Raw genomic sequence first — 26,339 nt, 5'->3', positions numbered from 1 at the left:
ACCCATCACTGAAAAGTCCCTGTCCCAGCCTGCCATACCACATACCCAGCCCCTGGTGGTGCCTCCATAGTACGAGGTATCTGCCCAGACTTTGCACTGACCAGAAGAGAGCAAGGACCTTGGATGCACCAGGTTTCTCAGCAGCTTTGCTGGGCTTCTACTCATGCCTACTTTAGTCACACTGGATGCCAAAGAACTCTTGTCGCCATTATGAAGCGTTGAGAAAACACCGAGGATGAAACCCTAAAATCTAAGGAGGCAGTGCCTTGGCAGTTGCCATCTGTGCCCTTGAACCAAAGGTGCCCCAAGCCCTTGTTCCGTTACTATACTGTCCAGCCTGCCATTTCATTAAAAGACCCAACTTGTTTGATTAACAGCTAAACAAGCATGTTCCACTCTGATTAGGCAGGACTTAAATGCATCTGCTATTCTCTCCAGGACTGGCAGTTTAGGAATATGCTATTAGCAGCTAATCTTCTTGAAGGTTCCAAATGTTCTCGTTCCTACAACTCCCCCCCCCCCCCGCAAGTGCTCTTTGTGTGTGTTTTGATATTGCTCAGTGCCTTATAAGTCCTGGTGTTTAAAACTGACTGCTGCAGCACAGCATTCCATCTGGCTAGCGTCAAGGGGCTCCAGCTGCATCTTATCCTGCGTCTCTCGGGATCGACCTGACAAAAGGCTCTGGAGAGCAAAAGATAGCTCTCCAGAGCCTTGATTCGTTGTGACCAGGAATGGCATATTGCTGCCTGTGCCCAAGCTCTGCCCCAGATAAGACACGATTGGAGAGTGTGCCGCTTTTGCCCGGTTCCAAGTCTTAAGAAGGTACGACGTCTATACTGTGTTTAACTGATGCGGTCAACTCCCAACAACAGTTCTTCAGCAAAATGTCTGGTATACCATTCAGTCTGGGTGAGCCAAAAGATGCCTTAACAGTACAGGCTGGCATTTTTTGCCCCCTGGCACATAGGCGACCAGTAAAAACCTCTGTGCTCTACAGTGGGGGGAGGGAACAGGGACCAGTAGCCATCCAGATGTTGCTGATGTTCCCAGCTCCCATCAGCCCCATGCAGCATAGCCACTGGTCAGGGATGATGGCAGTTGGAGAGTGGATGCTTTGTATTGGCAGAATCTCCCAGATTTGGTCTGTGGCTTCTTAGTAGACCATAAGCTTAACAAGAGTCAACAGTGTGATGCAGCAGCAAAGAAAGCTAAGGCCAGGGGTCAGCAATTTTTTTCAGCAGGGGGCTGGTCCACTGTCCCTCAAACCTTGGGGGGGAGGGAGAGAGGCTGGACTATATTTTGAAGAAAGGGGGAGAAAGAACGAATTCCTGTGCTGTACAAATAATCCAGAGATGCATTTTAAATAAAAGCACACATTCTACTCATGTAAAAACATGCTGATTCCCGGACTGTCTGTGGGCCGGATTTAGAAGGCGATTGGGCCTTAGTTTGCCTACACATGGCTAAGGCTATTCTAGGCTGCATCAACAGAAGTTTAGTGTCCTCATTAAAGGAAGTAAAAGTACAGCGCTATTCTGCCTTGGTCAGACCACACCTGGAGATACTGTGTCTAGTTCTGGACACCACAATTTAAGGAGGATATTGATAAGCTGGAATGTGTGCAGAGGAGAGCAACTAAGATGATAAAGGGTCTGGAAACCAAGCCTTAGGAGGAATGGTTGAGGAGTTGGGTGTGTTTAGCTTGGAAACAAGGAGACTTCAAAGGGCTGTCACATAGAAGTTGGAGCAAGCTTGTTTTCACCTGCTCCAGAGGGCAAATCTATCTAATCTGCACTTTCCACAACAACATGAGAACCAAACCACAGCCAGCTTTGGGAATTTTGAACTGATCTGAATTTTGCAATGCAGTTCTTAAACCCAACAGTGTTTATAAAAGTATACCTGAAGGAGCGTCTCCACCCCCATCGTTCTGCCTGGACGCTGAGGTCCAGCGCCGAGGGCCTTCTGGCGGTTCCCTCATTGCGAGAAGCAAAGCTACAGGGAACCAGGCAGAGGGCCTTTTCGGTAGTGGCGCCTGCCCTGTGAAACGCCCTCCCATCAGATGTCAAAATGATAAACAACTACCTGACATTCAGAAGACATCTTAAGGCAGCCCTGTTCAGGGAAGTTTTTAATGTATGATATTTTAGTGTTTTTTGGTTTCTATGGAAGCTGCCCAGAGTGGTACAAATAATAAATTATTATTATTATTATTATTATTATTATTATTATTATTATTATTATATAAAAATGCATATTAGGAGAAAAAAGCTGCATCAAAAGGAATACATTAGTGAAAATAACATGAGAATGTTTTTTCATACGATTTCATGTGCATTCTCATGTTATTTTCGCTAATGTATTCCTTTTTACGCACCCTTTTGTTTTTGTTAGGAGAAATTAGTATTAAAATGCCGCTAGATTTTCATGAGGGCTTTGAAAAAACAAAATTGCAAATTGTTGCAGAAATGTAGAGAGCTGAATTTAAGATTGGAAAAATGAGGAACTGGGAGAACTGAAATCGACAGATCTTTCCATTTCTACTGCCACCCATACCTGGAGATGCTAGGGGTTGAACCTGGAACCTTCTACATGAAAAGCAGATGTTCTACCACTGAGCTGCAGCTCCTCTTGCTTCTACTGCATTGTTACTCTGGTCCTGTATTCTTCTACAGATTGTTTCCTAACACTGAGGGCAGATGCAATAGATGTGTGAGAAGTTGGGCTGATTTAAGCTAATATATTTTAGCAGTTCAAAAGCATGTCAAAGTGCAAGTAGATAAATAGGTACCGCTCCGGCGGGAAGGTAAAAGGCATTTCTGCACGCTGCTCTGGTTCGCCAGAAGCGGCTTAGTCATGCTAGCTACATGACCCGGAAGCTGCATGCCGGCTCCCTCGGCCAATAAAGCGAGATGAGCGCCGCAACCCCAGAGTCGGTCACGACTGGACCTAATGGTCAGGGGTCCCTTTACCTTTACCTATTCTTTGATTTTAAAGGCTTGTTTTTATTCTGGACCTGGAATCTGCTCTGCAGTACAGGTCACTATCTCTACAGTGGCCCATCAAGCCGAGAACACCACGTGTGCCTTTGATGAGACAGAATATGTACCGCCTCCTGCCTCCCAAAAATAGATTCAACGGTGTATAAGGTTCAGTTGTATATAATAGATCACACTTCAGTTAGTTTCCAGAGTGTACTTAAAAGTAATTTTAGACTGTGGACTTTTTGCAGGCCCTTCTCTTTAGATGGCAGTGTGTATTGTTACTTCAAAATGTGGCGGGCTAGACCTTCTGGACTCTGGGCTTCTGCTCTGATGGCACCACTGCCAAAGTAATTTAAAATCCTCTGCAGCAGAATTAAAGAATTTCCCTTGCTGCTGCAGCTAACTGTGCGCTGCACAGAACACAGTAGCAGGTGTTTGATCCCAGAGGTCTTGGCCTACTTACAGTAACCTCACAAACCCCCCACTTGTTTCTGACCATCGCAGTCCCTCCCCACTAGCGACACGGCCGAACCTGGGAGTTGCAGGGAAATGGGTGAAAAACAGCAGAGTAGACCCAACCAGTATATTTAAGTCGCTACACTGAAGGCTAGTTTCTCGCTTGTACAAAAGAGACAGTTGTGGCATTGGCTACTGCATCAGCTGGGTTCCAGTGTACAGTGCTGCAAATGCGTTAAGAAGGGTCCTTGCAGTGCGCAGAGAGCCTCCATGTGTAAAAACTAGATGTTGGGGAATGGAGTGTGTCCTAACCTAGCCTTTCCCCTGAAATGTTACTTTTTATTCAAGGAATATTTTTATTTGTAGGACAAGAGGTCACCGGCCAAACATAGTCTTGCCACCTTGCTGAGAACTAAGCCAAGGTTCTGTCTTGGAAAACAGTGCACCTTTTGCTCTACAAGCTTTCTGCAGTACCTTGGCAGATATTGAAGGACATCTCTTTATGCTTAAAAGTTTGCTGCTTGAATTGCACTCTGTCTGCTCGGCGAAGCAGGTTGGGTAACTTGAGAGTCTGACACGGGTGGTCTTGAAGGCCCCCATCTAAAGAAGGGAAATGTTTATTACTTTACCCAACCCTGGGACGTTTTGATGAGGGGCTGTTGAGTCGAGTCCTTGGCCAAATCTGCACTGTACATTTGAAGCTCTGTGATACTACTTTAGCCATCATGCCTTCCTCCAAAGAATCCAGGGAACTGTAGTCTGTTATGGTTGCTGGGAGATTCGGGCTAACTTGGCTAGCTCTAGAATGGGTGTTTGTGTGTGTGTGTAAGCAGTATTCTGCACATTAATGGCAAACTCCTTCTCCAAGTGTGAATTCTTATGTAACTAAAGTGGCATTGTCCATGCACAAGTAGGAATTGTTAGGGGGCTTATGGAGACTCCAAGGCTTTTGGAAGTACAAAAGATCATTGGGAGTAAAATTAAACGGTGGGGAGGTAGTAAAGTCTGAGCATGCTCTGTAGACCCAGAACGCTGACTGGGCTGTTGGGAGAGAATGGAAATAGAATGGCAGAATAGAATGGAGTAACCTGGGAAAGGGCATGGCTTGAACCCTGAAGAGGAGCCCTTGATGCGTGCTAAATCCCCATCATGCTTTGTATATTTTCATCCTACCCGAATGTTGTTTTATTTGTGCCTCACCTAGAAATGTGAGCATTACAGGTGGGTATATAGATAATTTTGAAGAAAATGGTAAGCATATCAGTAAAGCATTTGCTGAGGAAGCTGCAGGGTGATTCCTGGAATGCTGACTCAAGTTCTGAAGCTAACAGGTGCCAAAGTGCCTTGTTACAAGCGTAGCAAATTTGCAGGCGCAGCCAGCCTGCAATATTGGCGGACGTGGTAACTGGCCTTCGGAAACTCCAAATGGTGCAGAGTGACCTTTGTGCCAGTTCGCCCTTGGCATCAAGTGGGTGGCGGAAACTCTTGAAGGCTCCCTATTTGAGAATGTGGATCTCAGGCTGAGAAAGGGCCCCCATCCCTGCCCTAAACGGTTAGGGTCCAGAACCATCTTGACAGGGGCGGACTTTGGTAATATGGTGCCTTGAGCGAGGGCAAAATTTGCTTCCCCCCCTTATTTTCACAATAATTCCTTTGGCTACTTTGAGTAGCTACCCCAATGAGTAAGGGTAAAGGTAAAGGACTCCTGGACGGTGAAGTCCAGTCGCAGACGACTATGGGGTTGCGGCACTCATCTCGCTTTCAGGCCGAGGGAGCCGGCGTTTGTCCACAGACAGCTTTCTGGGTCATGTGGCCAGCAGGACTAGACCACTTCTGGCGCAACAGAACACAGTGATGAGTGCCAGAGTGCACGGAAATGCACACTACCTATATAAAAATTTTATTTATATTTATTACAACCCCTTGGCTCGCTTCCTATGGGGGGAACTGTCTGCACCACCCTAAATCCAGTGCTAATATTGACCTAAAGGTAAAGGTACCCCTGACCATTAGGTCCAGTCGTGACCGACTCTGGGGTTGTGGTGCTCATCTCGCTCTATGGGCCAAGGGAGCCAGCGTTTGTCCGCAGACAGCTTCTGGGTCATGTGGCCAGCATGACTAAACCGCTTCTGGCGAACCAGAGCAGCGCATGGAAATGCAGTTTACCTTCCTGCCGGAGCGGTACCTATTTATCTACTTGCACTTTGAGGTGCTTTCGAACTGCTAGGTTGGCAGGAGCTGGGACCGAGCAACGGGAGCTCACCCCGTTGCAGGGATTCGAACTGCCGACCTTCTGATCAGCAAGTCCTAGGCTCTGTGGTTTAACCCACAGCGCCACCCGCGTCCCATAATATTGACCTACCAGTACCTTTAAGATCTACTTCTGAGGTTCTGTTGAGATGCCAGCCTGTAATAAAAGTTAGGACAACGAATAGAGAGGACAGGGTTTCTTCAACAGTGTGCTGCAAACATGTAATCTGGTTTCAAGCAAGGTTGGAGAAGCCCCAACTCTCACTAATTTTAAACAGACCTTGGGGTCTTATTAAGAGATATACATTGGGTTGTGGCTAGCTGTTTTACTTGGAGTAGACCCACTGAAATCTATGAAAACTAACTTCCTTACGGCCATTCGTTTCAGTGGGTTTACTCTGAGAAGGAATAGCACTGGATGTTGTGTTTAATCTCTTCTTCCACTGAATGACACGCTGGTCTGTGCACCTTACATGGAAAGAATATTTTAAATATTCTGTTGGGATTTTGTGGATTTGTATGGCATACTGTTTTAAACTTTGAAACCACCTGTCATCTGGAAATGCCAGGGTGGTTTACAAAACATTAAACATAATAATAAAACATAATTAAATAATAATAATAATAAAACATAATTAAATAATAATAAAACATAATTAAAAAGGCACAACAGGAAAAGAATTATAGAATTCCTTTGGCAAGATGTGCAGCAGTAATTCAGAATAATCATAAAACTTTGGGCAATATGATCAATGCCACCAGTGGCCTGGATTAAATGGATCTGTGTTAATGATAATTAAATTAAAAATAAAAGGTGGGGAGTCATAAAATGGCACCCACAAGGATTATAGTAAATTTATGCTGAGCTTCAACTGGTGTGGACAGGACAAAGCAGGACGTACACAGAAAAAACCCACAACACAACCAAGTAGTATAGCAAGTCAACTGCAATTCTACTTACAGTTGTCTAGAAACAGAGTTAGGCTCTTGCATCCTTCCTCCTCACTATAGGAAGAAAGCTGTTTCTGAACTAGGCTGTCTTATGTTAGTTTTAAAGGAGCACCTCCCTGATCTGCCACCTCAGTCTTTCTCTAGAAAGCATGAGGGTTTGGGTTGCACTGTCAAGCAGATGTATTGAAATATGATACGGTCTGGATTGGTCACTGCTCTTGTTCCAGCAAGTTTGGTCACTGTGGGAATAGAGCATGGGTAGGCAAACTAAGGCCCGGGGGCCGGATCTGGCCCAGTCGCCTTCTAAATCCGGCCTGTGAACAGTCCGGGAATCAGCTTGTTTTTACATGAGTAGAATGTGTCCTTTTATTTAAAATGCATATCTGGGTTATTTGTGGGGCCAGCCTGGTGTTTTTACATGAGTAGAATGTGTCCTTTCCTTTTATTTAAAATGCATCTCTGGGTTATTTGTGGGGCCTGCCTGGTGTTTTTACATGAGTAGAATATGTGCTTTTATATAAAATGCATCTCTGGGTTATTTGTGGGGCATAGGAATTCGTTCATTTTTTCACCCAAAACATAGTCCGGCCCCCCCACAAGGTCTGAGGGACAGTGGACCGGCCCCCTGCTGAAAAAGTTTGCTGACCCCTGGAATAGAGCATACCAGGCTGAGATTTAGTGGGCAGGACATATTTTGCTGGTTACCTCTAAAGAGGCCCGGTGCAGCAGTTTCAGACAAAGAGTGCTTCACTTCTTCAACACTGCCATCTCCCAGAGAGCAAAGCAAGATTTGTACATGTTGAGCCTAGTTTGTGCTAGGTCACTTTAGAGGCCAGGTGCTTTTATTTCAGCATGATCCTTCTGAGCAATCATGGGGTCAGAAGTAACATGGACAGTGTGTGTCGTTCTGGATGCCTGAGTTGCCACAGAAAACACAAACTGCTTGGTCGTCTAAGGCCAGCTTTGCTTCCGGATCTGGGAATATTGCTGCAATAGGAGCTGAAAAAGTCCCCCCTGAAAAAGGAACAAGTTGTTTTGACAACATATTGGTGTAATTTGAAGCATATTTCACTGCTATATTGGGACAGAAATTAAAATAACTAAGTTATCAAACTGTGGTTCTAGTTTTATTTAAAGTGGGCTTTTATTTATGAAGCACTTCCGGTAAGGCCACCCCAAATCAATTTACAATATAATGAAAACATAGAGAATACTCATATATAAAAACGGTTAAAACAAATGAACATATAAAAGCAGTTTTCTAAGGCAATTATATTTATAAAACCAGTTTAAAACAACAGCAGTAAATACATAAAATCAGTTCAAATTCAGAGAAATATCAGCTGGGATAAAGACTGCCGTTTAGAAGGTTTGTTGAAAGAGGAATGTATTTTTCAGGAACCAAAAGGCAATAGAAAAGGAGGTTCCTGTCTGATAGATGTCTGATATGGAATGCATTTAAGGGCCAAATAATAAATAAATAAATAAAAAAGATACTGGAGAAATAGAGACTTTACCAAAGACAGAGAGAGATGGCATGCACTTTGCAAGGGGCATCAGAGCAGTGTTGCCCCAGACAAGCACTACTGTGAATTAAAACTTTCTCGCTTTGCTCTTTTGAATATTCTAAAAGTTAAGCTTTCCAGGTGTAGAAGAGTAAGAATTACAAAACCGACCTAGTTGCTGCTCTGGGGGTACCACATGATAGGAAGGAAGGAAGGAAGGAAGGAAGGAAGGAAGGAAGGTAGGTCAAGAGCAGCGATTCAGCAGGCAGCCAGTTTTGAGAATTGCACTTCAGTTATTAAATTTATATCTTGCCCTTTCTCTGAAAAGTTCACAAGGATTGTAAATTACAATACTAGCAGTTTGCTGGTGAACAGCATGGGGAGGAATTGTGCATCTAACCCACTAGTGCCTGTTCTGACTGGCAGCAGCTGTCCAGGAAGAACTTTCCCTTTAAATCTGCTTCTTGATCTCTTTAACTAGAAAAGCTTGAAATTGAAATATTGGACATTATGCATACAAAGTATTTGCTCTGCCGCTGAACTTTAGCTCTTCCCCATGCTCTTAGAAAAATAAAAAGAAAGATAACACGATCTTAATACCCATGAATGACTTTAACAAAATACTGGGTACTTCACACAGACCATGCTCAAAGCATAGAAAACAGAAATAGGCAAACTATTCCCAACCCCAACCCCACTAATTCCCCTGGCGTACCACCCATTATTCCATCATGCAGCACAAAACCTCCAGATAAAAACCTGGCAAACCAAAGGCTTATATCATCTAATAGACTTCTATAAAAATAACAAATCTTTGTCAACACAAGAAATACAAGACAAACTAGAAGACACCTAAATGTCCTGGTTAACACATCACCAATTACATACACTCTTAAACAATCCAGTAGTAAAACCAGCAGCAACTAGGCCCCTGACAACCTTCGAAAACCTCCTCCTAACAACAAAGGGACACGGTAAAGGGATTGTATCCGCAGTATACAAAATACTACTCCAAAATCCCACAAACTCCCTAGATACAATCAAAAAAACAATGGGAGGCTAACATAGGCTATGAGATTAACCCCACTCAATGGACCAGAATGTGGTCTAAACCCGCCTTTAAATCCATTTCAACAAAAAGAAAAGAGCTCACTCTGAAAATCACCTACAGGTGGTACCTAACACCAAGAAAACTAGTGCTGATATGCCCAGGAACCTCACCAAAATGCTGGAGAGGGTGCACCTCCACAGGCACATACCTCCACATGTGGTGGGAGTGTCCCAAAATCCAACTATTCTGGACAACAGCCCTACGAGAAATATGTAAAATAACCATGCAAGTATTGGAAATCACCCCAGAATTGACCCTACTAAACATCTTCCAAGACAGCAATGCCCACTTACACCACAAAGAACTCATAACCCACCTACTCTCAGCAGCCAGAAACATCATAACCAGACACTGGAGAGACGTGTCAGGAGTAAGCATGGACCAATGGTACCAAATAGTATGGGAAACAGCCTTACTAGAAAAATTAACCAATAAACTGAAACTGACACGGGGACAAACAGAAGAAGACGCCTTTACCCTGGCATGGCTCCCCTTTATCACATACACAGCCCAACAAGACAATGACAAGAATCCACCAACAGCATACAAATCAATATGGCTAACCTGATCCAAAACACCCACCCACTCCACTCACACACGAAAGCAAAGATCACCACAGCCAATCACAAACAACCACACCCTAGGCCAACCCCAACTTCTCTCACCACCAAAGGAACACAAGTGAACAGCAGAGAACCTGCACAAGCAACACTGACACAAAACCCCACATATATTAATATCACCACCTGACCCCACCCCCACTCATCTTCCCCCTCCACCTCTTTCCCCCTATTTTTCCTAATGTCTCAACAAATGAAACCGATTTATAAAAAAAAAAAGTTACATGGGGGGAAAATACGAGAGACATTGCACATACCTTTGTAAATCAAGAAAATCTTTAATAAAAATACATTTAAAAACAAAATACCGGGTACTTAGTAAGGGAAAGACTCCACATACTAGTACCTTTTTTTTTAAAAAAAAAGGGTTCATTGCTAAGTACAAAAGTGAAAAATGACATCTAGGGCTTGCAGTTACATTTCTAGTTGACTTTGGTTAAACCACATTTCAAAAAAGCCAACTGGCAAACTGCCACAGAAAATCTTTTACATCTCTCCATCCTCTGCCCAGCTTCAGGGATCTATTGCTATATATACATATGCAGGTATCTAGTCTATGCACAAAAAAATAAACCTGTAATCAAATAATCCCACCTACTCTCCAGCTAGAAATGGGACAGAAATTCAATAACATTTAAGGCAAATTTATCAAATTGTGATTTTGTGAAACAATATGAGAACCGGAACACTGCCGTCCTTCCAAATTTGCGCTTTTCCGAATTTTGTTTGAAAATAAAGTTTGCTTTGTGATTTGAAAATATGGCGTTCTTGAGTGAAGATTCTGTAGAAAAGTGTGTGTTGGAAGAAATTGACCTGAAAATGCTAAAGAATTTTCATGAGAGCTAAAAAAAATACATCAAATTGCTGCAGTAATGTGGAGAACTGAATTTAAGATTTTAAAAAATGAGAGAACCAAAACTGACAGATCCTTCCAATTGGACAGTCTCCCAGTCAACAGTGGCTATTAACTCTCTTGAATATTCTTCGCAGAATGATTGCACTCCTGGGTTTGTCAGTCATATGACTTGGCTCTTGAACCTTGGACTGTGACTAATAAGATACCCATTGATGCGGTACAGTGCTCTCTAAACCTGCTTGGCATTGTTCCACCTCTTCTAGGTGCGGACACTTTTTGTCAGTGGCCTTCCTGTGGACATCAAGCCCAGAGAGCTTTACCTGCTTTTCCGGCCATTCAAGGTAAGCAGCAGCACACGCACCCCTACAAGCAATTGTGTCCTTAGTCTATTGATATGGCAGCCTTGTGCCCTGTTGGCTATAGAGAATCATCATAAAGTTGGTTCAAGGTCACCAGAGAGCAGGGCTCAGCAGGTATTCAACCCCAGATTCACCACCACCCCTCCAACTCCCAACCCCCAAAAGTCATAGAATTGGAAGGTCAGCCAGTCCTCAGAGGTCAGCCAGTCCAACTCTGATGCAGGAAATACTTCTTGAGCATCCCTGACCAGCTAAACAACCACCTTTCCGGATGGATGGCCCAATGGTCTGATCCAGTGTAGGAACCTCCCTTTGTTAAGTGTGTAGCTGTCATTAGTAACTAATGGGATTAATATTTAGGGATGGCAACATGTCGGGATGCAGGTAGAATGTCCTCTGTCCAGCATTTCTCAGTTAGCTGGCTTTTAGTGGCAGGGTTAGGAAAGGGTTCTGCTTGAACCCTTGAAGGAACTGTTGCCAGTCAGACATTGTAAAGGTAAAGGACCCCTGACCATTAGGTCCAGTCATGGCCGACTCTGGGGTTGCGGCACTCATCTCGCTTTATTGGCCGAGGGAGCCGGCGTACAGCTTCTGGGTCATGTGGCCAGCAGGACTAAACCGCTTCTGGCGAACCAGAGCAGCGCACGGAAACGCCGTATACCTTCCCGCCAGAGCGGTACCTATTTATCTACTTGCTCTTTGGCGTGCTTTCGAACTGCTAGGTTGGCAGTTCACAGGGATGCAAACCGCCAACCTTCTGATCGGCAAGTCCTAGGCTCTGTGGTTTAACCCTAGTCAGACAATATTAGGCTACATATAGCAATGACTTGACTCCATATAAAGCAGTTTCATAGGGTGGAAGGGCATAGTGCATAGTGTGGTGGGGATGGTGGTGACGGGGTGAAAGTGTTTCTAACATAGTAACTGCGTCTTAATGTTAACTCGCTTTTCAGGGCTGCAAAAGTATTTCTGGCACTTTGTTTAAGGGTGCTGGCCTGGCCTTTGCATCCTTTTCTTTCCCTTTTAAGGAATCCAATAACTAACTTGCTGGCTTCTCTCTCCTCAGGGTTATGAAGGATCGCTGATCAAGCTAACATCAAAACAGGTAATGCCTCCCTCAGTCCTCATTCTGGCAGCTTCCCAGTTCTGCCCTTAACTGCTTAAACTGTAGATCAGATGCCCTAATTAGGAAGAGGGAGGGGGTGCAACCCGAGGATTACAGTAAAGGGATGGGCAATAGCATACACTCAAATAAATCTGGGGCTGCTTTTATCCCATCCAAAGCCCCTCCCTGTCTGAAGGCTGTTCAGTTCTAACTGTGCTGCATGGACTGGCTGGCACTTTCTAATGGTCTACATATTGCATGTTTCGTGTACATAGTTTCCCTTTCCCTGCAAAAGTGCAGTGTCTTTCCCAAGACATTGCTTTATTGTACAGATATGGAAACTATGGCCGGAGTCTGGGTATTGCTGGACTCCAGGTTCCCATCAGCCCCAGGGGTGATGGAGTCCAGCCCAATGATCTGGAGTGTGCCACAGGCTCCCCATCTCTGCTGTACTAGCTAACAAAAACACCCACATCTGCCAACACTGCAGAGCAGCAAACCTTATCTTAAGGCGTCCTTTGTGCTGCTGAATACCCTGTCGGATGCACCCAAAGCTGCAACAGAAGCTAGTCTGCCTCCAGTGCAATGAACAAGCTGGGCTCTGGGCTCAGCAACAGCAGGTTCTTCACATCTCCCGTCCCTTGAAATGGAAGCTTGGTAGGCTGAAAGGCATAGAAGAACTTGCTGGGGAAACAGGTCCCTTGCCGGGCTGCCTGTTTGGAGCTACCAGCTCTGTGAAGGACACCTGGAAAGAAAAGGAAAGGAAACTACCACCACAAGCTGTACTCAGCAGTGTGGCTAGATCAGTTAGTTCCAAGCACACATCATGCACATGTTGTTTAAACCATGTGTTCTTTTCCCTAGCCGGTTGGCTTTGTTACCTTCGACAGCCGGTCTGGTGCGGAAGCTGCAAAGAATGCACTGAATGTGAGTATTGAGGACCATGCAGTTCAGGTACTTACACAGCCCAACAGCCAGAATGACTGGGGCTCAGCATGCAATTCCATCCCATCTCATATCCGGTAACTTCATTGAAAGGAAGTGCTGTAGATCTCCAGCTACTTGGGACTCATACCAATAACTATTATAACACATACTTGCAAACTTTGCAAGTTCTCCTTACCACGTGGCGAAATGATGCTCAAAGCAAGCTAATCTGGAGTTGGAGCACTTCAGGGCATTAGTGAGCTGTGTGGGTTAACTGTGTTGCACCAGTTAAGCCCAGATGACATGGCTGCCATGTGTTTTCTGCCCTTCAAGGCAGGACCGGCCCAAGACATTTTGGCACCTGAGGCAGACCCCCCAAATGGTGCCCCCTCCCCTTCGCGAGGGAAGAAGGGGTGAGGGGATATCTACATTGGGAACAAGGGGGGGGGGAGAAGGATCGACATCGTGTCTGTGGATCCTATCACCTGAGGCAGTTGCCACACCTTGCCTCATGGGTGGGCCGGCCCTGCTTCAAGAGTAACCTAGGAATCTGTGGCATCTGTTGAGATGCATGGAAAGGTCTTCTTTTCCTGGCTCTCACCTGTAAGCTATTTAATGCAGGAACAGCTTTCGCAGTCGGGTGGAGTCACAGCAATAGCCTCCCAAGAGCAGAGTTGCTTCTGCTTGCCAGGAGGGAGAGGGGACAGGCTTGCATCCTCATAGTCCCAACTTCACTGCCACTTTGTCCCAGTGATGGCTGTTGCTGTGGCGCTCTCTCCACCCCCAGCAGGCAAGCAGCTGCCTATGAAATGAGCTGGGAGCACAGCTGGCAAGGACTAAACATACACAACCACTCATAAGGACCGCAAAGGCCAACTGATGCTCTGTTGTGTGTGCTGCTTGCCGGGAGACTTCAAAAACTCTTGTCGGCAGTCTGAAACAGTAGGCTCTGTTCCTGCTACCAATACTGCTACATACGTGGACCCAGCCTGATCCCTGGGAAAGGCGCACAGACAACGTCTCCTTCCCAAGCTTTTGCATTGACAAGAAAGCACATTTTATGTATGGGCCTTGCACATTTTATGTACCGGTCCTCAGTCAAATTGTGTTCCAGCGTGGTTTCCAAGAAGATTGACTGCATGGCTTTTATTCCATTCTGTTCTTTCTCTCTTCTGCCGCTGCAGGGCATCCGCTTTGACCCGGAGAACCCCCAGACGTTGCGGTTAGAGTTTGCTAAGGCCAACACCAAGATGGCAAAAAGCAAGCTGATGGCCACACCGAATCCCACCAACCTCCACCCTGCCCTGGGAGCGCACTTCATTGCACGGGACCCTTGTGAGGAATATTGTGGAGCAGGGGGAGGGGTACAGGCCTGTGCCGGGGGGGTTGGTGCCCTAGATCAGCCTTTCCTAACCATGGGTCGCCACATGTTGTGGAACTACAACTCCTGTCGGTCCCAGCCAGCATGGCCCCAGTGGTCTGGGATGATGGAAATCGTAGTCCAACATTATCTGAGTGGTTCGGAAAGGCTGCTTTAGATGACGGCGCAGGCTGCCATTTCCTGCTTTTGCTGAGGGTTGCCTCACACATGGCAGCAAATGTCTTCTCCAAGTGAACACTGATGGGGTCAGCTGTAGCAAAACTTTTGTATTAATTGATAATAACATCTGTATGCAAAAAAGAGGTGTTGAAGGGGCTTAAAAGGCAAGGAGATTAAAATCAATTTATGCCTTGGTATGAATGTGGCAACTATGCCTATGCATAACTCTTTTGTTTTTACTGTGTGTTTAAACCTGTGTGAAGCAACCCTTAGCAAAACACCTACATCTGCTGCACATGGAGGGGAGAGTATCTGAAAGAATTGGAGCCCAATCTCCTGGTGCGGCTGGGACCAACTCCCATTAGCTCACCCAATGTGACCAGCGATGGGAGCTGGAGTGCAGAAGCACCTGGAGGCAAACAGGCTGGGGGACGGGATGGGAAGGCTGCCCTAGATTCATCCCTCGTCTCCGAGTGTGGAGTAGGAGGCACCTGTTTGTGCACACCTCTGTGCGATGCTTGAGTAGGGCTGCTTGGATGGATGGATGGATGGATGGATGGATGGATGGATGGCACTGGGTGAAAGCCCTTTGGTCCTGAGCTGGGGTTATGAGATGTGGTACAGATGTGTGTACAGTCATACCTTGGGTTACAGACACTTCAGGTTGTGCGTTTTCAGGTTGCGCACTGTGCCGAACCTGGAAGTACCGGAATGGGTTACTTCCAGGTTTTGGTGCTCGCGCATGTGCAGAAGCACCGAATTGCGACCCATGCGTGTGCAGATGCGGAGCTGCGGGTTGCGGATGTGCCTCCCGCATGGATCATGTTCACAACCCAAGCGTCCACTGTATTTGCATCTTACCTTGCTGCTCTTTCCGCCAGAGGTGCTGCTGCCCCTACACAACCCAGCCTGTTTGGTTTATTTCCCTCTCTCTCCGTCCATGTCTTGAGTGACGTGCTGTTGCTCCCTCATGTCTAGATGACCTGACTGGAGCAACCCTGATCCCAGCATCTCCAGAGGCATGGGCTCCCTACCCACTCTACACCACGGAGTTAACCCCTGCCATCCCACATGCTGCTTTCACATACCCAGCTGCTGCCGCTGCTGCTGCACTTCATGCTCAGGTGAGTCCATAATGCCGTCCCTCCCCCTTTTTTTGATGAGCAGGCATCTTGTCTCCTTCCCCCTCCAGCTCCAACAGAATAGCCTGCACCTTGGTCCTGTCATTGCAACTGCAGGGAAATGCAGGACCCAGAGCCTGGTTGGGGTTTGATAAGGTTACTAAATTGTCATTCCCCTCCGCTGCTCACCCAGACAATACTGGCTTGCTTGGGGAATCAGCGGAGAGGATCCAGTTTGGTGACAGAGGAGCTGTCTCAAAGGAAAAGCTATCCCTTAAAGAATCCTGTACCCTAAGCCCTTCAACTGCTAGTAGTCTACAAGAGTGGCAGATCTGCATTAAAATAGGTGGTCTAGTCCCTCTCAGTGCAGTGGTAGGGAAGGGGAAGACGACTTGTGTTGGTCTGCTATGTAGAGTTCAGGAAAAGGACCTGGCCTAGAATTTGAAAGCATTGAGATGAGATGCAGACAGAAACACTGAAAGGACTGGGAAGGTCTTTGCTGTGTTGCTGTACTGCTGGAGGCTGTCCCAATAAGGACTACATAGTGCAGAGAGCCAAAGCCCTCTGTCTTTGGCCAAGCTAATGGCCTGCACTCGATTGAATTAGTATAGCCTCTTTTATAAAGGGGAAATAGATGTCAACCTTTTGGCTCTACAGTCTCACGATGCTCTTGCATTGCCTCCCATAGAATAGAATAGCATAGCATAGCATAGCATAGCATCCTGGCTCTTTTCTCCCTCCATAAGGGATCCCAAAATCGAGGGGAGTTCTAGAATGCATTGCTTTACACAGGCCAAATCCCCTCCATGTGATTCTTAATGTGCTTGTGCCTCCCTGGTGTGCAACGCTTTCTGTGTGTGTGATGCTTCTACACCAAGTGTGTCAAATTTATGGTATCTAATATAATAAATGCATTTGACTACATGGTATGGCTTGTGCAGGCAGTGTGTTCAAAAGTTGAGTGCCTCCTGCCTGGGAGAATACTGTGCCTGTTGGCAGGATATCAGCCGGGGACAGTGCTGGATGTGATGCTTTGCTGCTCCTGCAAAAGGGGGAGCTCGGAACAGTGGTGTTTCCCCCTCACCCCTCCTGTCCACTTGGGTAGATCATTTCCCTGGAATGAACCCAGCAACTCGTCCTTTGAAATGAATGAATGTGTTACTCATAAAGCTTTTATAGAGTTAAACATTACTTCGCCCCTCCTTACTAAACAACTGTCATCGCAGCATTCCGCCCAATACGTGAGGCTGGAAGCCTGGTGTGTGAATGTTAAGGATGGGAGAAGTTTGCTGACAGGTGTTGGAAGGAAGCCTAACCAGGAGATATTTGCCAAGCCCTTCTGCCTATGTGGTTAAAGCAGCCAGATGAGGTGTTTTGTTGCAGTTCCACGTAACACAACAAGGGTGAATAGTCTCCCCAAAGTGGCGCAACTTTGGCGGGGACAATAAAGACCCAATCTCTTGAATGCTTGCTCCCATCTCTGGCATCTTTGGGGGCATTTTTCTAACAACTGTATCCTCGTCTTCCTTTGTCACAAGTCAAATCCCAGGCAGCCAGGAATCTTACAGTGAATGATGAGACATTGTTGCAAGACTACAGGCTTATCTGCACTTACCTGTGTCCGAGTGCTCTATTTTTTTGCCCCAGAGCTTTCCTCAGAAAACCCCACTTTGGAGCAAGTGTCAGTTTGGGTTTTCCACAGAGTGCTGTTTGCTCCAGTTGAGCTTTAAAGACCAGTTTTTTACAGGGGAAGCTCCAGAGGAAAAAAGCAGGGCACTCAGATGTGGAGCTTTAACACACTGACCATGCCTGGAACAAGTGGAGGAAAGTAAAATGCAGATAAGCCCCATCTAGACATCAGATTGATCCACTTTCTGCTGCCACTAAGGACAAACACAGCCAATTCGGAAAGAATTTGCCCTTGCTCTGAACAATCGCCAAGGAAGCACTTGTGAGTTCTCTTATTCCTTTGCTTTCAGCTCAACCCTAGTCAGAATTGCTCCTGGGCTGTGGGAAAGAGTTATGCAGAGAAGCTGCTTGTACATGAAAAGTGGGCAACTGCCAATGACTACAGACTTGCTGGAGTGTCTCCAGTACCAATGTTTCCCTCTACTAAAACACACCACTTTATTTCTGGGGTGGGAAACCTGTGGCCACATCCTCACAGGTGGTTGTGCTGCAAGTCAAGTCATCCCTGAACATTTGCCTTGCTGGCTGGGGCTGATGGGAGTTTGAGTTCAGTAACTTCCGGCAGGCCACAGGTTCTCCACCCTCTCCTTAGCCGAATGAACTAACAAATGACAATGCAAGAAATCTTCCTCTGTAGCCCTTCTTGCAGCCCAAGAAGAGAAGAGGCATCTCTAGATGGTTGTTCCAGTGGTTTGAACAGCGATGACTACAGATTCTGTGTTTGTCCCCGAATGCTGATTCCCGCCCCCTCTTCCCCGTCCCACCAAATCTCCTGGCAGGACCTACAGGTTGTCATGATCAGTGGCAGCTGCCAACAAAATGCCTCTTGCCCCCTCCCCCCAAGGGGCTCCCACAGCGGCCAACTGGTGGTTGAAATGATCCCTCCTTTGATGTCTTCAGTGACCTGCTGCCAGGATGCCTACGCAGGCCAGCCCTGAAGCTCAAGGCTGGCCCTGGAGGTGTGGGACACCATAGTCCTGGCTTGCCCCTGCTAGAGTGGAGTGGCTGTACAACAGCTTCATTCCTAGAAGCCTTTAAGGATGGTGGGTCCCGTCTCTGGAAAAAGGCTGGTAAGGTAACATCATCTCTCTGCCATTTTGGGCACAACGGGGTTTTCCGCAAGCTTCTTTTTTATTATTTTTCTGCCCCATCTCTTCCTTGGCAACCCAGTGCATGGGCCTCCACGCTATCCACCCACCAAAAGCCCAGGCAGGATGAAATGCCAGGTATTTCTCTAACCCACCTATTGCCAACTTGGCACACATGACATGGCACCACAGCATGGCACCCCTTGTGTTGAAAGTGGCCCCACTGAGCAGGGATGGATTGGTCCTGCCTGTGGGAAGGGAGGAGCCTCAGCGGGTGGCAATCCTGCCACATGGTGCTGTCGAGTGGGGGGGCCTCCCTGCCACCTTTTTTCACTCACCACAGTCACGTGGTGGGAGGGGGGTTGAGGTTGTAGTCGTAGCAACAGCACACACGGATTTAATCTCCCCCGCACAGCCAACTGGTGCACACACACATCAGTCACGCTATGGACTCTGTCAAGGAAGGGACGACCCATCCTTGACAAGAGACCAGAATATCCTTCTTCACACTCTTTCCAAATGTAAAAAAATCCTGATTTCCTTTAATATAATTTTGTTCTTTTACTCCTTCACTCCAGTCTGATACGGTTGCTGCCTATGTCATAGAACTTCATAGGAAAGGGGTGAGGAAGATGTTGGAGAGGGTGGAAGTAGGATTGGACAAATCTGTTAATTGTGGTTTATCTTGTTTTTCCAGTCTTAAATTTGGGTTCACATTTCCACTAGTGCAATTTTTTTTTAAGGGAATTTATCCTAATATATACATTTTTTATGCAATTTTGCATAATGCACGTCTTGAAAACCATTTCCCCTAATAATAATGCATTTTTGTTCACATGTTTTCATAGCTACATGCACTCTTGGGCACATTTTACCCCATTTTGTACATATTGCATAGCTGAGGAGCTGGATTGCAGACTTCGGAGAAGTGGAAGTTTTGAAGCATAGCTGAATTTCAGTTCCCATATTGTTTCAGTGAAGCATGAGTTAAGAAAGTTAGGCTTTAAATGCAAGCTGAACTGAATTCCCTCCCTTCCCTAGGTGGAAATAAGGGCTGCAGTGTTTAGTAAAACAAAGGGTTATGCTGATCTGACATGCAGATTTTTTAAAAACTTTACAGATTTCGTAAGAACTTACATTAGAGGATGAGAGCACCAATCTTATAAGACTTCTCCCTTTATCAGGAGATACCTCTAAAAGTGATGCAGGCATCTTTTGTAAAAGTGTGCTGCTTCACAGTTGCTTACTCATGTGCAAGTGTGATCAATTGAGTAGAGTCATGTGATGGGCCCTCGTGATATGGACTGTTAGCCACAGTCCGTATGTATCCTGTATCTTCCCTGCCATTGCATATCGAATAATTGTGTTTTGATGTGTTCCATCCCCCCAACCAGCTTTGGTCCAAATTGAAAAAAGAACACCAATGCTGCCTTTTTGAAGCTGGTAATATGTACACAGCCCATATGTAGAAGCAGCTGGCTTACTAAAAACACTCTGGAGAGACCCGCTCATTCCGCCAATGCTCTCAGTCTGGTCAACACAGATATCAAAGAAGCCTCCAGATACACAATTGTCATCTTAGCACAGGCATAGAGCCAACCCCTTGCCCTTCCATTGGGTTATATGTTCACCTTGGGTGGCTGGCTGTCTCCTGGCAGGATCCTGCAGATCTAGCGACTGGGGGTTTTCTTTCCAGGGTTAAAGAGCACTGCACAGCCCGGCCAGGGAAACTTCCTGTTTCCATTCAGTTGTTGAGCAGAAGGAACAAAACTAATTCCAGATGTGCGGGGGAGATGGATGTAGGAATCTGGGAAATGCTTAAGCTACAGCCTGGGAGTGGTGGGAGTTTGTGGAAGGACAGAAATACAAAACATGACAATGCTGGTGGTGGCTATCAGGTGGGAGAACTAAATACAACTTTTAACTTGCAAGGAAAGATAATGGTAAGAAAAAATTGAGGTTGGCAGGCATGCTGCAGAGCAAGCCGTACTCAGACTGTGCAGATGTTGGAGGGAGTAAGAAGTCCAGTCCCCCAGATGTTAATATTGGCAGCAGATTTTATATATAAATTATAGTGCATCTAGTAGTACCAGTACAAAGGTGTGTTAATCCTCCCAAGCAACTTTTATATTACATCACATCCACATTGTATATTTGAAGCATTCTTACATCACTCTTAACTGTTATGGCTTCCCCTGAAGAAACCTGGGAACTGTAGTTGTTGAGTGGGAATTGTAGTTCTATGGGGGGGTCACCTAAGTCTTGACGCCCATAACAGACTTCAGTTCCCAGGATTCTTTGGGGGATGCCATGATTGTTACAGTGGGTATATAATTTAAGAGTACTTTAAATGTATGTTGTGGATATAGTCTAAGTTGCGAAAGGTCTTTAAGCAGAGACTGCAGAGGGCTCTAGCTCTGAATTCCTAGCGTTAAAACGGGGATTAGACCTTCAAGGACTCCCCTCCAACTGTATTATTGGGTGGAGCACATATAATACTAATTATATTTACATTGGTCCTACTATTATGCCTTATGAGGAGGGCAAAGGTCCAATTGCAACTGCCTTCATGAATCCTCAAAGATATGTTCCTCTTGGTTCCTGTGCAGTAAGGAATTTCTATTTGCTTTAGCTTGGGGATGGGCAACATGCAGCCCCTCAGATGGTCCTAGGCTGTCCCAGCTAGCATGGCCAATGCACAGGGATAGTGGGATTTGTAATCCAACAATGACTGGATGCCCACAGGTCCCCCATTGTTGCTTTTACAGGTCATGGTTGTTGGGTTACTTCTGGACCAAACGCTGCTGCAGCTGTCCAGATGTTACCTCTTCTCCCCTGTTAAGTTGCCCTAGCCCCAAAACTTCTCAGCATTTTGCAGGTGTCAAAATAGGGGCTCTTGTACATTTGATACCTCACTATTCTCACACAAAGGGTCCCTGCGCACAAGCCTCGCACACTACTGCACATTTTCAGGCTCTGCTTGCTTTATTTGTTTACTCTGAAGCAGCCTCCTCTGCACCGAATTCTGGAGTAGGTGTGTCTCGTGTGCAAGAGAAGGCTATCTGCAACAGTTTAGTCATTGTAATAAACATTGTAAGTTTTTAAAAAAACCAAAACTTAAAAAACCACCACACCTTAATCTGCCAGTGGTTGTACTTGTAAAATAGCTGCAACTTGAAATGTGGTTGGTCAAGTTGACTAGGTGGTTAAGTTGTTTGGGAAGCAGTAGAGATTGGAAAGGAAGCAGGTTGTAAGTGTTGCACATGTGATCTATTTTTAAAATCTCAAATAGGAACATTTATTTACCAGAGACTTGGTTCCAGACGAGAAGTACCAGCTCTGATAAATGTGGACAGTTGGAGCACATGAGACCACTTTGGTTGTGATGGCGAGGAGCAGCCAAGAAGTAATGCATCACTGCAGAGTTGTAATGTGGGTCAGGAAAGAGGCCCATGAGCTGTAGGTTGAGTCTTAAGACAGCCATTGTTGCAAAACCTACAGCTCTGCGGGTCATTCATCAAACGTGACCTCCAAGGCATAAACTTCCTTAGAACTGGGAGTTGAGAAAAGATGTATCAGTTGCCTTGTAGGGGCAGAGAAGACATTATGGGACCTTGCTAATGTTATGGGCTTAGCAAGCTTGAGTATGTCTCCCTGTGTCAATTATTCAAAAGGTTGCAGGGAGCAATACATGATGCCAGAAAAGAGTGGCAGTCCTGTTTTCCAGAGGATCTTGAGGAATAATGAGCAGCCTAAGAGAAGTAGCTTACGTAGAGTTTTTGGGAGCACTAGTTACCTTCACTGGATGCACTGATATTTCCCCCTCTTCTATCATACTCTGTCATTCTCTTCTAGATGCGCTGGTATCCGCCCTCTGAAGCTACCCAGCAAGGATGGAAGTCTCGTCAGTTCTGTTAGTTTTAGTGAGTATCTGGCTTGGATGACTTGGCTCAAAATAATAATAATAATTTATTATTTATACCCCGCCCATCTGGCTGAGTTTCCCCAGCCACTCTGGGCGGCTCCCAATCGAGTGTTAAAAACAATACAGCATTAAATATTAAAAACTTCCCTAAACAGGGCTGCCTTCAGATGTCTTTTAAAGATAAGATAGCTGCTTATTTCCTTGACATCTGATGGGAGGGTGTTCCACAGGGCGGGCACCACTACCAAGAAGGCACTCTGTCTGGTTCCCTGTAACCTCACTTCTCACAATGAGGGAACCACCAGAAGGCCCTTGGCACTGGATCTCAGAGTCTGGGCTGAATGATGGGGGTGGAGACGCTCCTTCAGCTATAATCTCTCATTAGTGGGGATTGGGTAGTTGGACATCAAGTATAACGATCTTTGTTAGATAAAACACAGATGGTGGGCGTAACAGTTTTAAATTGGCAGCAGAGCCGCCCCTACTATTAGGCCAAGTGAGTGAGGTGAGCTGCTGCCTCAGGTGGTAGATACATGGAAATATGTGGTGCAGGAGACAGGGAGACATGGAATCAACCAACAAGTCCTTTACATTCTCTTGAGCTGGTGACAGTAAAGCTACACTACAGCCTTAACGTACCGTGTTTTTTGCTCTATAAGACGCACCAGACCATAAGACACACCTAGTTCTGGAAGGAGGAAAACAAGAAAAAATAATATTCTGAATCTCAGAAGCCAGAACAGCAAGAGGGATCGCTGCTCAGCGAAAGCAGTGATCCCTCTTGCTGTTCTGGCTTCTGGGATAGCTGCGCAGCCTGTATTCGCTCCATAAGACGCACACACATTTCCCCTTACTTTTTGTGAGGGAAAAAGTGAGTCTTGTAGAGCAAAAAATATGGTAACTATGTGGAATGGGAGGGTTACATATTATTGCCTGCACATGGGAATACCAGTGAAAGCAAGACTCCCTCATGGCAGGTCCCACTGCCCCCTTCAGTCATAATGTTCAGAAGCACCTGCCATGTGAACAATGTGATGAATGCTGACTGATGTCGCAGGTGCTTCTACATGTTACGGCATGAAGTGGGAGAGGTGGCAGACTCCCTGGTTAGGGGGGCGTATTGTCTTTTTCTTACTGTGTTATCTATTTTGTGTTTACGTTGCAAACCACCCTGTGATCCCTGGATGAAGGGCGATATATAAATTCAATAAATAGTGACAATAGTAATGTTACTCTTTAGGTTAGACTCTTGGGGTCTGGGGTGGAGGATTCTGTCCTGGTTATAGTGTTTGAAGTAAGGTTTAACTGCTGGTCTTCTGTAGGTAAAATGCAGGAAGTAGGAGCCTTTTGTTTGCCCTGGGCAGACCCAGATAATCTCCACTAGTGACTGCTGTTTATTCTAACACTCATATATGGCCCATGAGCTTAGGTTACGTCCACCAATTATTGTGTTTTAACAAAGTTTTGACTGGTGTTCCCTGTAAGGAGATGCCTCCATTTATAACCACAGACCTCCATTTTTTTGAAGTATTGGCCTCTTCTCTGAGCAAACAAGCAATGATAGGGAGGATGGGGGTGGAAGCTATCCTCCTTGCATCATAGTGGGACTTAGATGAATGATGTTCTCAGCAATGCTCTCTCCCTTGTTTTTTCAAGAGCTGCCTCTTGGTCCACGTTTTCCCCCTTTGTCTCTCCATGGAGTGATGTGCCAGGGATGAAGTTATCTGGATCGCTGGAAACCTTCCTTCCAAGCCCTTCTTGTGGGCACCAGCAAGGTGCTCAACTGCAGTAACTTGTCCTTCTTGTGAACGAAGATGTGGGCTTTCCCGTCCAGGACTGTGAACATAAACTGCCCACCCCCTCACCCAACTCAGTGGACTCTGCATGGTCTGTGTTCTCGCTTGCCTTCCTGCCTGCCTGTCTTGCCCTCTGCAAACTCATAGCAAACTTCCATTTCTGAGTTTCTCCTTCTGCTACGCTGAGGCCTAGTTGGAGAGACTTGGTTTTGGTGACAGACCCTTTTTCTCTTCTTGTTTTTCTTCTTCTTTCTGGTTTCCAGCTGGGTTCCTGGCACAAAAACGTGGTCTAGCTGTGTGTACGGTGCAATATCCAGGACCTTCTTATCCTAAACATTGTTTATGCAGTTCCGCTGGAGGAAGCAAAAGACAATCAGTTTTGCATGTTTTCTGGCATGAATTTAAAACACTTTAACTTGGGTGTGTGCGTGTGTGAGTGTGCAAAGCTTGTTTTTGTTCTAGCATTTGTGTAACCATAGCAACGGGTCTTGGCCTAGCTATTGATCACTGAAGTTTTTCATCTTGCTTCTGTGAAGACTTTGCTTCTGGAAAACACTATCCTAGTTTTTGCCCTCTCTCTCTCTCCCCCCCCCCCCAATCCCCTTGGCTTTCTTTTTCCTCCAGTTTTCCCTTTCCAATTTCTGCTTTGACTAGAATTTGAAAAAGAAAAAAAAGTTTCTTCTCGAAAGTACAATGCACTGGGTTTCTTGTCCATTTGCCCTTCTCCAGTTAAAAGTCAGGGTTGTTTTTGTGTTTGTTTTCAGTCAGACTTCTATATATAGAACAGCTGTAAAATATTTAACCTTTTTTTCCACATCCCTCTGATTGGAGAGAATCCAGCCTTGCCAAATAATCAGCCATCCTTATGGGAATACCGAACAAAGATGTACGAGTATTTTTGTACCATGTGTAATAAGGAAGTATTTATGCATCATAAAAGATTTTGTGGTTTTTGTGCAATTAATTATTATTAAAGAGAAACTGTAATCTGTAAGATAAGTTAAATGTTTAGTTAAAAGCTTGAAGAGAAAAAGACTTTTTTCTGTAACTGATTCAGTCAGGCATAGTAACAAGAAGTTGTGCAATTTTTGTTAACATTTTATTGCTTGGTATTTGGAAGTGCTTTAAGTATTATTGGACCATGGCTGTCTCGCTTGTATTAAGATTCTTGAGAAATAAGTTGCTATATCCTATGAGAATGTGAAACTGGATAATATATGAATTGTACTCAGTGGTGTGTTGACTCTTTAGTGTGGTGGGGGCAGGGGTGGAATGTGGCTATTAATTTATAGAGCTCACAAACCTGTCCTGTTTTGGAAATGTGGCATGGGGTTACATTTGCGCCACACCTTCAAAGCTCTTGCCTACCACTTTAGCATCCATAACTTCTCGCAAAGAATGCTGGGAAGTGTAGTTTAAGGGTGCTGAGAGTTGCCAGAAGACTCCTGTACCCCTCTCAGAGTTAAAATTCCCAATTCAGACCCCCTTCCCAGGGAGCTCTATGAATTGTAGTTCTGAAGGGAACAGGGTCTCCTGACAACTCTCGGCACCCTTAATAAACTACATTTCCCAGGATTCTTTGCGAGAAGGCATGACTATTGAATGCATATATGTATGCTGGATGTTGTGTGTTAGGTTGTGGGCGAACATATCAGACGACACAGCGATTCTTCAAACAGCTCTTGTTTATTTCAGGGGCCACAACAGAACTGGACTGAAGAGCTCAGTCAGCCTGCTTATATAGAGCTCCAGAACAGCGTAACTGTTGCAACTTTCTAAAACTATCCAATCACTGAACGTCACTTTCGATCCTTCATTTGCATACAAACTATCCAATCACTGAACGTCACTTTCGATCCTTCATTTGCATAACTATCTACAGTATCCCCCTGCTGGCCCAGGGTGAGAACTTCAGTACATAACATTGTGCATCTGTCTCCCTCACCCCTCAGTCCTTGCTGTGATGGTACATCTCTGAGTAGGACAGAATTGCTAGGCCACGGGGGGAAACATACACCAGAGGCAATTTGGACAGGAACATGTATCACACCCTCCA

At 45.6% G+C, this 26,339-nt stretch overlaps 1 protein-coding gene across 5 annotated transcripts in view; it reads left to right on the top strand.

Moving 5' to 3' along the window:
• The window catches only part of RBPMS2 (RNA binding protein, mRNA processing factor 2), a 50,713-nt gene extending 25,199 nt beyond the window's left edge, over positions 1–25,514 (top strand). Inside the window, exons 2-10 of one of the 5 annotated variants that reach the window (XR_014519279.1) lie at positions 10,997–11,074; positions 12,159–12,197; positions 13,062–13,124; positions 14,309–14,459; positions 15,643–15,788; positions 18,375–18,549; positions 19,141–19,185; positions 22,418–22,485; positions 24,144–25,514. Coding sequence is in view for 1 of the 5 variants with exons in the window: in XM_083476024.1 (XP_083332150.1) it covers positions 10,997–11,074; positions 12,159–12,197; positions 13,062–13,124; positions 14,309–14,459; positions 15,643–15,788; positions 22,418–22,480 (540 nt within the window). In the remaining 4 variants the exon portion in view is untranslated. Of the gene's footprint in view, positions 1–10,996; positions 11,075–12,158; positions 12,198–13,061; positions 13,125–14,308; positions 14,460–15,642; positions 15,789–18,253; positions 18,550–19,140; positions 19,186–22,417; positions 22,486–24,143 lie in introns of all 5 variants that reach the window. The other 4 variants (XR_014519278.1, XR_014519280.1, XR_014519281.1 and 1 more) reach the window with 4 other exon arrangements.
• The last annotated feature ends 825 nt before the right edge of the window (positions 25,515–26,339 follow it).

This window comes from Podarcis liolepis (genome assembly GCF_965112155.1).
Source record: "Podarcis liolepis genome assembly, chromosome: 14".
Taxonomy (NCBI): Eukaryota; Metazoa; Chordata; class Lepidosauria; order Squamata; family Lacertidae; genus Podarcis; species Podarcis liolepis.
This window is presented reverse-complemented; position numbering and strand designations above follow the sequence as displayed.